The 16508-nt window shown below is 48.5% G+C and overlaps 1 protein-coding gene across 1 annotated transcript; it reads right to left on the bottom strand.

Moving 5' to 3' along the window:
- Window positions 1-470: 470 nt before the first annotated feature.
- Window positions 471-16232, bottom strand: LOC309376042 (cytochrome P450 2F3-like). Its single transcript, XM_081922196.1, has 9 exons — window positions 16042-16232; window positions 12019-12181; window positions 9475-9624; window positions 9184-9344; window positions 7056-7232; window positions 6757-6898; window positions 3889-4076; window positions 2480-2621; window positions 471-1210 (listed from the first exon to the last, which is right to left on the bottom strand). The coding sequence occupies exons 1-9, from the start codon at window positions 16219-16221 to the stop codon at window positions 1023-1025; spliced, it is 1491 nt and encodes a 496-aa protein (XP_081778322.1). The 5' UTR covers window positions 16222-16232; the 3' UTR covers window positions 471-1022.
- Between the last annotated feature and the right edge of the window lie 276 nt (window positions 16233-16508).

The raw sequence follows: 16508 nt of genomic DNA on the forward strand, positions 1-16508 counted from the left end.
TACCCTTTTCATTGGGGAAAGGTGATGGCGCTTCCTTCCCCCTTCATTTGCATAACAATAGACCCCTGCCAATGCCTAACCGCCAATACCAATGAAGTTGTGACGTTTGCTACGAGTTAGGCGAAAAAACCAAAAGGCTCGAAGTGCCCCGAATTGGAAAAATTCCTACCAGGCCCCTTGCGGCGACCAACCGAAGTCCATAGCCAGGTCAAAGCTAGCTAAACCTAAAGGGTGAGTGGGATGGGAAAACCGCTCGGCTGGAAAGGGGCAAAGAGGGCTATCCCCGGGCGTGCCTGGCCTTAAATAGGCTAGGCCACGCCTCCCCGGTCCGCTGATTGGCGGGCCGGGTTGCCGACATGCCCGGGAATTCCCTGATCACGCGGGGGCAAGGGCCAGCCCCCGTGTGTGTGATGTGGGAGGGATTTCTGCCCGCAACCCCCTCTCCTCCCAGGTTGGAAATGGCTTTGTTGTTGTTGTTGTTGTTGTTGTTGTTGTTGTTGTTGTCATACTAGAAAGGAAGCCTCTTTCTCAAGATAACCCTTCTCCCCAGCCCGGCAGATCTGGAACTAGCCTTGTAAGTCAGTCTTTTTTGCTTGGACTTTATTATGCCGACCCATGTGCCTCTCTTAAAGTTTTGTTTTTCATCTTTTCATTCCCATCTCCTGTTATAACTGTTCTCTCTGCTTTATGTACATTATAAAATTAATTTTTTAAAAGGAAAATCAAATTCCCAATCCAGTCTTCCACAACCTGTGCCCTCCATATCAGTTTTCTGAAATTCATCAACCATTTATTGCAAATTTCTCCTAACATTGCCTTTTTCGTGTGCACAATTGCCTAAGAAGCACATTTTTGCAAAACAGTTCAAGTCCACCAGGCGAGTTGGGTTCTTCCTCCTCCTCCTTGCACCGACAGTCCTTCAAAGAGAGGACTTGCCTACTTTACGGCCAATCTCTCAGGAGTGCAGAGGTACTGAGAGAGAAACGGAGATCTTCTTGCGCCGCAACACAGGAAGGGAGAGATCAGTGTTGGCGCCAGGACGCTGACAGCTGGTATTTGGGGGGCACCTTCCCAAGGCCCACGGCCGCCGGTGCGAGACTGATCTGGCTGGGGGGCACAGGGGACTGGAGGGTGAAGGCCTGCAGGATAGTGGTGAAGAAGAGGAACAGCTCCATGCGGGTCAACCCTTCGCCCATGCAGATACGCTTCCCTGCCAAGAGAGAAACGCAAAATCTGTCGGGCAGGTGGAAGGAGCCCTCTGACAAAACCCACCCTCGAATTTATTCCCCCGTGAAAGAAGTTTCCGTTCTTCTGCCTCATTCTTGGGGTGCTTTAGGAATTTTCTTTAGAAACAAGTTTCAAAATGACCTTGACAGATTAGAGAACTGGGCCAAAACAAACAAGATGAATTTTAACAGGGAGAAATGTAAAGTATTGCTCTTGGGCAAAAAAAATGAGAGGCACAAATACAAGATGGGTGACACCTGGCCTGAGAGCAGTACATGTGAAAAGGATCTAGGAGTCTTGGTTGACCACAAACTTGACGTGAGCCAACAGTGTGACGCGGCAGCTAAAAAAGCCAATGCAATTCTGGGCTGCATCAATAGGAGTATAGCATCTAGATCAAGGGAAGTAATAGTGCCACTGTATTCTGCTCTGGTCAGACCTCACCTGGAGTACTGTGTCCAGTTCTGGGCACCACAGTTCAAGAAGGACACTGACAAACTGGAACGTGTCCAGAGGAGGGCAACCAAAATGGTCAAAGGCCTGGAAACGATGCCTTATGAGGAACGGCTAAGGGAGCTGGGCATGTTTAGCCTGGAGAAGAGGAGGTTAAGGGGTGATATGATAGCCATGTTCAAATATATCAAAGGATGTCACATAGAGGAGGGAGAAAGGTTGTTTTCTGCTGCTCCAGAGAAGCGGACACGGAGCAATGGATCCAAACTACAAGAAAGAAGATTCCACCTAAACATTAGGAAGAACTTCCTGACAGTAAGAGCTGTTCGACAGTGGAATTTGCTGCCAAGGAGTGTGGTGGAGTCTCCTTCTTTGGAGGTCTTGAAGCAGAGGCTTGACAACCATATGTCAGGAGTGCTCTGATGGTGTTTCCTGCTTGGCAGGGGGTTGGACTCGATGGCCCTTGTGGTCTCTTCCAACTCTATGATTCTATGATTCTATTCTATGATTCTAACAGGTTGATAAGTGGTCAACCCAGCCCGTCTCCCACGCTGTCCTTGGCAGGTATAATGCAGGGGAGCCCTGCAGGATCAGGCCCCCAGCCCTGCACCCTGTTCTCCCAGTGGCCCCCAGATGCCTGCGAGAAGCCAAGACAAGTAGGACCAGAACAGAGGTTCCTTTCTCTGACCCTCCTGAGAAGGACCGCCTGGAAATGAATCTCATAGGAGACCACCCACCAACCCCACTCCCCACTCCCCTCCCATTGGAAGGGAAGGACCCCCCTCCCCCCCCCACGTACCTGCTGAGAAAGGCATGAAGGCCTCCACCTTCTTGAAGCAGCCTTGGCTATCCAAGAATCTCCCTGGGTCAAACTCTTGAGGGTTGGAGTGCTCCTCTGAGTCATAGTGAACGCTGCTCAGCAAAGGATAGATGTAGGTCCCCTGGGAGAATCATATACAGTGGTACCTCGGGTTACAGACGCTTCAGGTTACAGACTTCCACTAACCCAGAAATAGTACCTTGGGTTAAGAACTTTGCTTCAGGATGAGAACAGAAATCGTGCTCCGGTGGTGTGGCGGCAGCGGGAGGCCCCATTAGCTAAAGTGGTACCTCAGGTTAAGAACAGTTTCAGGTCAATCAATGAAATTTTATTAATATTTTCATGTTGAGATATTTGTAGAATATCTTCTTTTCTCTCTCTATTTTTTCTTCTTCTTTTTCCTCTTTTTTATAAATGTGTCCTTATTTAAAATATGTATGTATGTATTTGCAATATTTTGCTTACATTTTGTAATAATTATGTCAAATAAATTAATAAATTATGTATATATATATTAAAGAATAGTTTCAGGTTAATGACGTACCTCCAGAACGAATTAAGTTCTTAACCCGAGGTACCACTGTAGTTATTTATTTCCTTCACATCTGATGGGAGGGTGTTCCACAGGGTGGGTGCCACAACCGAGAAGGCCCTCTGCCTGGTTCCCTGTAACCTCACTTCTTTCAGTGAGGGAACCACCAGAAGGCCCTCTGCCTGGTTCCCTGTAGCTTTGCTTCTCACAATGAGGGAACCGCCAGAAAGCCCTCGGTGCTGGATCTCAGCGTCCGGGCAGACCAATGGGAGTGGAGATGCTCCTTCAGGTATACTGGGCCTTTGAGGCCGTTTAGGGCTTTAAAGGTCAACACCAACACTTTGAATTGTGCTCGGAAACGTACTGGGAGCCAGTGAAGATCCTTTAGGCCTGGTGTTATATGTTCCCGGCAGCCTTTCTCAGCCACCAGTCTAGCTACCGCATTCTGGATTAGTCACCTTCAAAGTTAGCCCCCCACAGACCTCATTCCACTAATTCATTGCAGGTGGTTGAACTCCGTGACCCTTTGGGGTTCCAACTCTAGACAAACCCAGTGTTGATTTTGTTTCAAAATCTTCCCTGCACTTTACATCATTTAGTAGTATTAAAAAGGTCCAGATGGACAAGCAGCCTGGCAGACAGATAAGGCAGCTTCCTGGGAGCTTAGAAATATACCCATTTCACAGGTGGGGAACTGACTCCTGAGGATAAATGCCTTTCCAAGGCAAGTCCATGTGTGACATGGGAGGGACTCAGCTCAAATCCTGTCCCCGCCCTGACCCAGGAGTTTCAGACCAGTTGCATGGAGGGCCCAAAGGCTGGATCCTGATCCCTCCACCCCTGCTGGGAATCTTACCTTGGGGATGACATAGCCCCTGAACTGGATATCTTTCCTGGCCATGCGGGGAAGATTCATGGGTAGGATATCGCTGAATCGCTGGATCTCGTGCACTACAGCCTCCATATAGGGCATTTTGTTCCTGTCATCACTGGCTGGGATCCGGTCTCTCCCAATCACTCGATCGATTTCCTCGTGGAGTTTTTCTTGGGGAAAAGAGAACACTTCCTGTGTCACAGGGAGCTGAGCAAGATGACCTTTTGTTTTATGTTTTGTTTTTTTATAATAAGTTTTTATTAAATTTTCTTTTACAAGTTGATCAACACAACCATGTTCTCAAATTTCCAGTTTTTTGTACTTCCACCAGCTCCTCCACCAATCCTCCATATTTTCTATTTTTACGCATTTTCAATATGTTATATTGCCAATTAATATTATCCTTTCATCTTTATTTCTTTTTTACAATACACCTTTAACTATCACAAAGCCTCTTTAAAACCCACTAACGTTGTCTGTTCATCACATATGTTTTTCAGATAATCCGTAAACTTTCCCCAGTCCTCGATGAACTTGTGATCCTTTTGGTATCTAATTTTCCCAGTCATTTTGTCCAATTCTGCGTAATCCATAAGTTTCATTCTCCACTCTTCAAGGGTCGGTAGTTCCTCTTGTTTCCATTTTTGGGCCATTAATATTCTTGCCGCTGTTATTGCATACTGAAAAAGTTTATAGTCCCTTCTGTTAACCTCTCTTCCTGTTATTCCTAGCAGAAAGGCTTCTGGTTTCTTTACAAATGTATATTTAAACATCTTTTTCAACTCATTGTATATCATTTCCCAGCAAGATGACCTTTTGGGTCCCTTACAACTGTACAATTCCATCATTCTATGACTGAGCACCTGTTCACAATCAGGATAGCACCGTGCCTTTCTCTCTTGACACCCTTTCACTGGGACATTTTTGGGGATGGAGGGAGGACAAGACGGAGGGGCCATGGGCACAAGTCCCTCTCATCTGGGAACTGTGTGTATACCGTATTTTTTGCTCTATATTGTTGTTTAGTCGTTTAGTCGTGTCCGACTCTTCGTGACCCCATGGACCAGAGCATGCTCTATAAGACTCACTTTTTCCCTCCTAAAAAGTAAGGGGAAATGTGTGTGCGTCTTATGGAGCGAATGCAGGCTGCGCAGCTATCCCAGAAGCCAGAACAGCAAGAGGGATTGCTGCTTTCACTGCGCAGCAATCCCTCTTGCTGTTCTGGCTTCTGAGATTCAGAAGATTTTTTCCCTTGTTTTCCTCCTCCAAAAACTAGGTGCGTCTTGTGGTCTGTTGCGTCTTATAGAGCGAAAAATACGGTAACCTTTTTCTAGATGATGTTACTCTCGCCAGGACGGAAATACATGTCCCATTAATCTCACATCTTGACTACTACAGTCACTTCTATTTGGGGCTTCCCTTGAGGGTGGAAATTGCCTGTTTCTTTATCTTACTGCATTCATAGATCACATTTTTCTCCATAGAAATCAAGGTGGTGTACATGGTCCACACAGCCCTCCATGGAGAAGAGTGCACTTAAGTTTGGGCTGTTGCCTTCCATCATCAGCTTGATCTGTTCTTGGCATCTGACTGTCTTGAGAGACAATGGAGTGTGCCACCAGGGGTGAAGTCAAACGGCTGTTTTAGGAGCACCAAAGTGACCTCCCCAGGGCGCCATCCTGGGCAGTGTGTATGGAGGTTCTGGGCTGCCCAGATGACAAAACCCCCCTTTCGGCCTTCCTGATGTGGTCCAAAGGAAAGCAGAGCACGACGTTTGGTACCAGCTGGGCTGCAGGAGTTGCAGGAAGGTGGCATACAAGGTGCCATCCAACCATCTTAGGGACCTCAGTCCTGATTTGTGTAGGGCAGGAATGTCCAACTTCAGGTAGGCTGTGAGCTACTATCCAGTATCAAAAGCTGTCATTCTTCAGCAAGCATTCCATTCTCTCACCCTTCGGAAGTCATTTAAATGCCCCTTAAAGGTAAAGGTAAAGGGACCCCTGACCATTAGGTCCAATCATGGCTGACTCTGGGTTTGCGGCGCTCATCTCGCTTTATTGGCTGAGGGAGCCGGTGTTCAGCTTCCGGGTCATGTGGCCAGCATGAATAAGCCGCTTCTGGCAAACCAGAGCAGCGCACGGAAAGGCCGTTTACCTTCCCACTATTTATCTACTTGCACTTTGACATGCTTTCGAACTGCCAGGTTGGCAGGAGCAGGGACCGAGCAACAGGAGCTCACCCTGTCACAGGGATACGAACCACCGACCTTCTGATCGACAAGTCCTATACTCTGTGGTTTTAACCCACAGTGCCACCCGCATCCCCTCAATGCCCCTTGGTTCCCTCTAAAGCACATGCAGAAACTGCCTATTTGACCGTTGAACCCACTTTGGATCTCGTCCGCTCCAGCTGCCAGAGCCTGCCTTCGCTTGCAGGGGAAGCTGCTAACTCACCGAGGGTTTGAGACCCATAGGCTACCCTCACTTGGCTTAGCCAGCCAATCAAAGTCATACTACCCTGAACACACCCAACAGTGTCTGAGCTTGGAAGCTAAGCAGGCTCAGGCCTGGTTAGCATTTGGATGGGAGACCATTTGGAGATACCAGATGCCCTAGGCTTTTCCTCCTTTTGGGCGTATGGAGTGATAGGCGAGTGGTAGTACCTGGTTGGGGACACATCCTACTCCTTCTGGGGTACTTTGTCCGCCTCTGGTCCCAACCCAACACTCTTCTCTCACCCGTGGCTCCCAGAAGCTGTCAGCATGCGACAGTGGACACACCCTGGGAACAGCCTGGTCTGTAGCTGTAGAAGTTCAGGTGATTCTCATAGGTTTCCTCCTTCTGCCCTCACCTTGAATCTGGGGGTACTTCAGCATGGTGAGGAATCCATATCTCAGGGTGGTGCCGATCGTCTCCGTCCCAGCGAAGAACAAGTTGAAGCTGGACGCGATCAAATTCTCCATGCAAAATTCAGAAGCCGGGTTATTCTTTTCCTGCCAAGAGATCGAGGTCAGCTATGATGTCTGCATTGAAGGGGGCTCAGACTAGATGCCACTTGGGGTCCCTTCCAATTCCACAATTCTCTGAAACCTGAAGACAACACGATTTAGGGGGGGGCAGATGATGGAGATGAGGAGGTTCATTCCTTACCTGATCCATCTTAACTAAGAAGCAGTCAATGTAGTTCTGGGGGTCAGAGGGATCCAGCGAGGCCTGCTGCATCTTGATCCTCTCCTCTATGAAGCGGATGATCCCCTGGGAACATTTGCTGCCTGTGTGGTGGGATCCGGGGATCTTCTCCATGATCTCCGGGAAAATATTGTACAGCTGCGGGGGAAGAAGATGGGGAGCAATGGAAGGGCGTTACCACATTTGGCTGACCTTAGTATGTGTCTCCTGCAAACTCAGATTCCCCAAAAAAGGAACATGCTGAGAAGAAGAAGAAGAGTTTGGATTTGATATCCCGCTTTATCACTACCCGAAGGAGTCTCAAAGCGGCTAACATTCTCCTTTCCCTTCTTCCCACACGACAAACACTCTGTGAGGTGAGTGGGGCTGAGAGACTTCAGAGAAGAGTGACCGGCCCAAGGTCACCCAGCAGCTGCATGTGGAGGAACGGAGACGCAAACCCAGTTCCCCAGATTACGAGTCTATCGCTCTTAACCACTACACCACACTGAGGCTTATGCCTGCCTGGAAAAGTGACCCTTGACTCTTTGCACATGCTCATGGGTCCTTGGGCTCTCCTTTCCAAAAGCCTCCCTTCACTTCAGAAATTCCAGTGCTGCCTTCTGCCCTGCAAGGCCCACGAGTGAGAACACTCTACACAATGAACTGGAGAGACGGATTCAGCCCATTGCTGTGGTTGCTTAGCATAAGCCGGTCAGGTGGGGGGCAAATTGAGCCCCCTAGGCAACAAATCGCTCCTTCCTGCCACAGGTTTGTGAACCCTGACCTAATAATCTGGATTTCTGGTATTCAGGGCTTTGGCAAATTGCTCTCCTGGAAGGGAGATTCCATAAGTGAAAATATCTAGGGCAGAGCTTGAAGGACTAGATAGGCAGACAGATAGATGGCATGATTTTAATTCTTATACAAGAATTGAGGCACGTGCTCACTCAGTGCAGCCTGCCTTTGCAAACGTCTGTCTCATTTAAGACTAGAGAGAACTTTGAGCGTCCATAATGATGGATCTTGGCCTCTGTTTATTTCCTTGATACACCAGGAATATCGTGCTAGAAAACCACCTCAGAAACATTGGACTCTATAGAGGGACCCATTTGGATAAAATATGTTAATTGAAACAAACTTCCAAACTCTTATGGAAAGACGCTGAATTTCTTAAAGTGACCTTAACAGAAAAGCCAAACCATTGCTTTTGTTTTCTTTTGTTGCTTATGGCTTGTTTGTTGCCATATATGTGTTTTTTGACCAAACTGTGAGAGGCAGTGGAAGACAGGAGTGCCTGGCGTGCTCTGGTCCATGGGGTCACAAAGAGTCGGACACGACTAAACGACTAAACAACAACAACAATGTATTTTTCAGATTGCTATAATTCAAAATGATGGATTAAAAATTACCGTATTTTTCGCCCTATAGGACGCACTTTCCCCCCTCCAAAAATGAAGGGGAAATGTGTGTGCGTCCTATGGGGCGAATGCAGGCTTTCGCTGAAGCCTGGAGAGCGAGAGGGGTCGGTGCGCACCGACCCATCTCGCTCTCCAGGCTTCGCGGACCTCTCCGCAAGCAGCGGGAGCGCTCCCGCTGCTTGCGGAGAGTTGCCTGCATGCAGAAGCCTGCGCGTGCTGAGCTCAGCGCATCCAGGCTTCGCGGACCTCTCCGCAAGCAGCGGGAGCCAGCGCTGGGCTCCCATGGCTTGCAGAGAGCTGCCTGTTTGGGGACTGGGGTCGGGGGAAGCTCAGGCCTCCCCCGCCCCAGCCCCACGCCTGGGGGAAAAAGAATTCCCCCCCTTTATTTCCCCCCAAAAAACTAGGTGCGCCTTATGGGACGGTGCGTCCTATAGGGCGTAAAATACGGTAATGATGGTGATGATGTAATTCAAAGGGGAATACTGTGTCTAATAAATGGTCTTTATTTGCAAATATAAGCTTTGTACGCATTAATGCTTTGGAACTGGGCTGTATCTTTGCTCTTTTGCCCTTCCATGCTGTGACACTCTATCGTTTAACTTTTCAGTTCTTTGCTTTAAGAAACCCCATGATAATAAGTAAAGGGTAGATATATTGGGGGGGTGGGGTTGCAGTCCGTCCGCCCTCACCTGAGACGGGGGCAAGCTGGCCACGCGGAACCGTTCTGTGATCAGCTCACTCAGGGTGATGAATTTCTCATCGTCGTACTGGAACCTGTTCCCAAATACGATGGAACAGATGACGTTGGAGACGGCTCGGCTGATGACGACGGTGGGGTCAAAGGGCGTCCCTAGTGGGGAGAGACAGAAGGCAGGAGGAGGGAAGGAAAGGTCTGTCTCTGGCTACGCTTGTGGACCAAGCACCACAGAGTCTTCTAGAGGCAACCAATCCTTTAATTATGAATTTCTCCAGAGGCCTACCTTGCAACTTATGGAACTCCTCTGCCAGGCACCGAGCCTCCTCCTGGATCCGCTCCTCGACGGACCGTCTCCCCATCCCGAAATTCCTCAAGGTGGTAAGGCTGAACCTGCGAAGCTGCCTCCACCGATCGCCGTTGGAAAAGGTCACCCCTGGCCAAGCAATATTATGATTATTGTAATATTTTTGTGTATATCTCCTGGTATGTCCCACAGAGAAATTTACGGTCTGCAAATAAAAACATCCTAAAGATCCCAGGCCACAGAGAGGTTAGGCTGGCCTCAACTAGAGCCAGGGCTTTCTCGGCCACGGCTCCAATCTGGTGGAACGCTCTGTCACAACAGACTAGGGCCCTGCGGGACCTGACATCTTTCCGCAGGGCCTGCAAGACAGAGCTGTTCCACCAGGCCTTTGGTCAGGGCGCAGCCTGACCCCCTCCTCTGGCAACCTGCACAGAATTTTGCTTGATGGTTGCCATTAATTTGATTTTAATTAATTTTATAATGAATGTTTTTAGAATGTTGAACTATTTTTGATTGTTGTTAGCCGCCCTGAGCCCAGCTTCGGCTGGGGAGGGCGGGGTATAAATAAAACTTATTATTATTATTATTATTATTATTATTATTATTATTATTATTATTATTATTATTATCATATCCCCCCTTCTTCCTTGACAGGGACAGATTGTCTCTTCGATACTCCTCCTTTTAAACCTTGGCCGATTCATGTGTTATGTTTCCCAGAGACATCTCCCACAACCTCCCATTTCCTGACCTCCAGTTTGCTGCATAAATTTCTCCTAGTCTTCCTACTGCTGAGATAAACAGTGGTTGTGAAGGGTATTGTTTATGTGCCAGTCGAATGTTGCTAAGTACATTGCTCTCAAGAAAAAACCAGGGTGGGTAAAACCAGCCTTTGCCAACCTGGTGCCCTCCAGCTGTTTGGGAGATGAGAACTTGCATCTCTCCCAGTAACATCTGGCCCAGTTGGCTGGTGAGGGGGAGAAAAAGTCAATTCTGTTTGAATTTACGAGATGTGCCAAGAACTGGAACACAGCTGCGAATCCATGCGTCTCTGAATTTTGCAACACAGTTCTTCCGCCAAGTCAAGTGCCGCAAAAATAAAGCATGCATAATAATTGAGCGGATTGAGTAAACAGGACCAAGAGTGAGTCCAATGGTCAAGAAGGTGGTTTCTGCATGTGCTGTAGAGTGAGGGGCAGATGGGACTCATCCACCTGGGAAGGGAGCCTATCAAGGAGAAGGAAAACTCTGGTCCTAAAACAGTGCTGCCTTGTGGGATATCTTCAGGAGAAGTCAAGGCAAAGGATTAAACCCTACACAAATCCCTAAGGTTTATTGGATGATGCCTTGCACGCCTCCTTCTGGCCACTCATGCAGCCAAGCTGGTGCCAAACGTCTTGCTGTGCTTTCCTTGGGACACATCAGTGGGACCAAGAGGGGTCTTGTCCTCTGGGGAGCCCAGGACTCCCATGTACCCTGCCCAGGCTTCTGCCCTGGAGAGGTCACTTTGGCGCTGCTAACACAATGGTTTGCCTTCACCCCAGAGGCACACTCCATTGTCTCTAGAGACAGAGAGATGCCCATATCTAAACATTCATTACCCGCCCTTTACCCTAAGGTCACAGAGTAGGGCTGGGGGTTGCAACATTAAAGCACAGGGTTAAAAGCAGCTTATGGCAACTTGCAGTCACAGAAATAAGGTGGGTGAAATGCGTTTTGTTTTGGGGGAATTGCTTTGCAATGTTGTACATGTTAAGAAAAATGTGCATGTTAGGAGAATCTTGCACTCAAATTTGGAAGAATAATTCGCAAACCATTGTGGATATGTGGGAAACCGAAATCAAGAGTTGGGAAGATGAGAAACTGATAGAAACCAAAATTGACAGACCATAGAATTGTAGAGTTGGAAGGGAGCCGAAGGCTCACCTGGTCCAACCCCCTGTAATGTAAGAATCTCAAGGACATCCAGGACATCCAACCTCTGTTTGAAAGCCAGTGTGGTGTGGTGGTTAAGAGCAGTGGACTCGTAATCTGGTGAACCGGGTTCGATTCCCCGCTCCTCCACATGCAGCTGCTGGGTGACCCTGGGCCAGTCACACTTCTCTGAAGTCTCTCAGCCTCACTCTCCTCACAGAGTGTTTGTTGTAGGGGAGGAAGGGAAAGGAGATTGTTAGCTGCTTTGAGACTCCTTTGGGTAGTGATAAAGTGGGATATCAAATCCAAACTCTTCTTCTTCAAGGAAGGAGAGTTCACAACCTCTGGGGGGAGACTGTTCCACTAACAGCTCTTCCCATCTGTTAGTCCTTCCTAATGTTTAGTCATAATCAACTTTCTTGTAACTTGAAGCCATGGGTTCGAGTCCTATCGGCCCATCCCTAGCTGGCACGGATTGGAATTGTAGTGCAAACCAGATGGAGGGCACCGGGTTGGCACTCTACCATCAGACCCATGTCTGATGAGTGACAGAAAGATGAGCTGAGCTGTGCCCCAAGCCCCCTTTCTCCACAGGGATGGACCTCTCACCGTGCTCATTGAAATCCTTGGAGAAGGACGGCAGCTGCCCTCTCGCGTTGAAGTCCTCTGCCTGGTCCACCAGGGCCTCCTTCACCACCTTGTAGCTGCTCAAGACCACGACTCGCCGCTGCCCCAGGTAGACGGTGAAGACCGAGCCGTAGACCTCACTCAGCTGCCGGGAGAAGAGCCTCAGGTTGGCCCAGGTGTGGACAGGTGAGGGGAATAACTGGACAGGAAGGGAGCCCAGTGAGGAGGGAAGTGAGGCCTGGGGAGGGGAGGGCCAGCTGGAAGATTCAGGGCAGATGGAGGACATATTTGGGGCAAAGAGTTAAACTATGGAACTCGCTTCCACAGGAGGAAGTGATGGCCACCAAATTGGATGGCTTTGAAAGACAACTTCAGGGAGGAGAGGGCTCTTGTTGCCTTCTGGCCAGGATGGCTCTGCTCTGTCTTCACAGCTGGAGACAGCAAGACTTCCAAATCCTAGTCGCTCGAATCCACAGGAGGGGAGACGCCTCTTGTGCTTGGATCCTGCTCGCAGGTTTCCCATTAGGGCATCTGACTGACCGCTGTGAGACGAGGACACTGGACTAGATGGGACACTGGCCTGATCCAGCAGGCTTTACTGACACATCTCTCCCATATCTGACCCTCTCCCATTAATGTGTGAGGTGGAATTACTGTTAAGCTCATCATTAGTCAGGCCAACGTCACCCGTGCAAGAGTGTGCCGTGACCGCAAGACAGACTATTAAAGTGAAAAGTGCAAGGAGGGTTCTGAAACATGGGTTGAGTAATTTGTATTTCATGGTCTGTGATTTAATGAGAGATGGAGAAGCGTCAGAAGGTGCTTGGTTAGAGAAGAAACGGCTCAGGTGACATAGATTTGCCTATTGTCCTAATGCAGGCATGGCCGAACTTGGCCTTCCAGCTGTTTTGGGACTACAACTCCCATCATCCCTAGCTAACAGGACCAGTGGTCAGGGATTATGGGAATTGTAGTCCCAAAACAGCTGGAGGGCCAGGTTCGGCCATGCCTGTAATGGAAATGCTCCCCCTATCTCTTTGGACTCTGTCCTGCTACGGAATAAAGTCTGACTGATTGGGAATTGAGGGCAAGCCTCCATACCTCAATGGTGAGTGGGGCAGGGACAGGAACAACTAATGGAGAAACTCCAGGTTGAGAGGCAGAAGGAGTGGCAGCTTGGCCCCCAAACTGTGGGGTGCATGGCCCTGGCACCGAAATTTGTGGGTGCTCAGACCCTTCATGGGGGATTTTGTGGGCCTCAGGGAGTTGGCACGTATGAGAGGCAGTCTAACTGTGAACAACTGTGTGTGAATATGAACTTACAATGTGGTTGATCTCTGTAGATCATGGCACGGGTATAAGATGGACGTAACTTAAATATGACATGAGATTCTTCTTCCTGAAGCTGGTACCGGCCTCATCTCAGGAAAAAACTTCACACCTTGAAATGGTCAACATTCAGCTGCTTGTAAAAATCTGTTTAAACTCCAGATTGCATGACTTCAAGATAATGGTGGCACAGCCAAGAGATAGCCAGGTCCAGCTAACTGCTCGCTATATCTCCCTTTGCAAAACACACATAGAGTGATAAGCAAGCAGATAAGGCCAGTTTTCAGTCCTCTTCTCACTCAGCTGGCCATGGGATGGAGCTGGGTGTGTGTGTATGACAGGGGACGGGAATCACTCATCTCAATGCCCCTCCCTTCCTTACGAGGAGGCATTAGCCAAGACCCCAGCTCCTCTGACTCTAACAGGACAGCACTTAACCCAGCGCTCTCCAGGACTCAGCACACTTCTGCTTTGCTTTAAAGACAGGTAAATTTTCCTCCCCTGCCCCTACTGCTAGTGTGGGTTTATGGCAAAATTGTCAGGCCAACGTTTCTATAGGCTTTTTCATCTCCCTTTACTGGCCGAGGGAGCCGGCGTACAGCTTCCGGGTCACGTGGCCAGCATGACTAAGCCGCTTCTAGCGAACCAGAGCAGCGCATGGAAACGCTGTTTACCTTCCCGCCGGAGCAGTACCTATTGATCTACTTGCACTTTGAGGTGCTTTCGAACTGCTAGGTTGGCAGGAGCAGGGACCGAGCAACGGGAGCTCACCCCGTCGCGGGGATTCGAACCACCGACCTTCTGATCGACAAGTCCTAGGCTCTGTGGTTTAACCCACAGCGCCACCAGCACCCCGGGGGTTTCTATAGGCTTTTAAAAATAGGGAAGCTTTCACTCTTCCGATCAAGAGTGTGGGCATCGTAGCCAAGAATTCTTTTAGCCCAAAAATGGGAGATAACAAGTACCAACGAAAGAGGAGTGGCAGATGAAGATGGTGGACTTTGCAGAACTGGTGAAGCTGAAAAGAAAAATCCGAAACCCGCACGATCAATTATTCCAAAAGGACTGGATTAAATTTATACGATAGCTGAAAGATTATTGTAAACAATTAACATCACTAGCAGGTTTGGTTGTCTGAAGATTTGTAATGAGAAATTTTCTACCTTTCTATATTTATTTAACATTTGAGTCATTTTGTAATGAGTGTAATTAGAATTGGAAAACATACAAAATGGAAGGATATAAAGGTTAATTTTGAAAGCCATGAGGCATGAGGGAAGGAAGCCTGACACAGTAAGACATCAAACATTTAAAACTTCCCGATACACGGCTGCCTTCAGATGTCTTCTAAAAGTCCTGTAGTTGTTCATTTCCTTGACATCCGCCGGGAGGGCGTTCCACAGGGCGGGCGCCACCACCAAGAAGGCCCTCTGCCTAGTTCCCTGTAACCTCACTTCTGGCAGGGAGGGAACCTCCAGAAGGCCCTCGGAGCAGGACCTGAGTGTCCAGGGCTGGACGATGTGGGTGGGAATGCTCCTTCAGGTATACATATTGTGACACTTCTATTTCGTGTAATAAAATAGCTTTCTATATTCCTTTGGTGTGAGAAGTTCTTAAGGGTTAACACATACACATAAAAATAGATCATGTTACAACTCCAGCAAAAGATCCCAAACCTCTCAGCAGTGTGTATATGAACATGCATGAGTGCTGGCTGTGCACATGTGAGTTCAGCTACACACTTGAATCATCAGGTTCTGGAGAAATGTTGTGAGGAGGGCTATTGTCTTCATCTCTGACCGTGGGTGACACAAAGGTACCTGGCTGGCCTCTGTGGTGGGCTAGAGAACCCCCTTTGGACAGATCCAGCAGCCCTCGCTTTCCTACAGAGATAAGTCCCCAACTGCAGACCCTACAATTTTTCAGGGACATCCCTGATTTAGAGAAGCTGTCCCAGTTTCTGATTTGATCCTGGAATGTCCCACTTTTCGTTGGAGAAATGTTGGAGGGTATGAAGTCATCCAGCTCCCGAGCCGTCTGAAGGTAATCCTGTATAGGCAAGGCTTTTTAATGTTCTATTATGTTTTATATATCGTATTTTTCGCTCTATAAGACGCACCAGACCACAAGACGCGCCTAGTTTTTGGAGGAGGAAAACAAGAAAAAAAATATTCTGAATCTCAGAAGCCAGAACAGCAAGAGGGATCGCTGCGCAGTGAAAGCAGCAATCCCTCTTGCTGTTCTGGCTTCTGGGATAGCTGCGCAGCCTGCATTCGCTCCATAAGACGCACACACATTTCCCCTTACTTTTTAGGAGGGGAAAAGTGAGTCTTATAGAGCAAAAAATATGGTATGTTGGAAGCTGCCCAGAGTTGCTGGTGCAACCCAGTGTGGGGTATAAATAGCAAAAATTATCATTATGGAATGGGACGTCCCTATTTTCATTTGAGAAATGTCGAAGATTAATCTTTAATGTTTTAATCTTTACTTTTTAATCTTTCATTGGTTACTTATTATTATTATTACTATTATTATATGCAACTGCAGGGCTGCTTACACCCTTCCAATCCCCACCGGCCAAACTTGGAGGCTTGGCTGTCTTCCCAGAGGGAGAGTTTAGGTCTACTGTCAGGGCTTCACTGGAGGAGGAGAGCAGGGAGGCGAATGGAGACTCACCTTCTCCAGGGATTTGAGCATGTTGTTTAGGTCTAGTTGGAGAAAATTCCCCAGGATGGGGAGCGGAGTGGGTCCAGGGGGCAGACGACCTTTGCCGCCTTTGCCCTTCCATCCCAAGCCCAGGAGGAGGACGCCACAGACGCAAAGGAGCAGGAAGAGAGACCCAGAGAGCAGCTCCATGGAGGACCCTGGCCAAGAGATGCCCCCTCTGGGCTATGGGGAGGCGCCGAGAGGACTTATAAGGGCAGCTGGGGAACACCCAGCTCTCCACATTGGTTATCCAGTAACTCCCGGTCCTCCAACCCATTTTCAAGCCAACTGGGGGGACCCTGCCATTTCCAATCAGGAACTTAATTTGCTAATTTATCAAGGGCCACATAATGGGTGTTTTCACTGCAAATATTGGGCAGGAAAACAGATTAGATCGAGGTTCGTTAAGGTTGGGGCTTTTCTTTTTTAATGCTATG

The sequence above is a fragment of the Podarcis melisellensis genome (genome assembly GCF_964234715.1).
Source record: "Podarcis melisellensis genome assembly, chromosome: 8".
NCBI lineage: Eukaryota > Metazoa > Chordata > Lepidosauria > Squamata > Lacertidae > Podarcis > Podarcis melisellensis.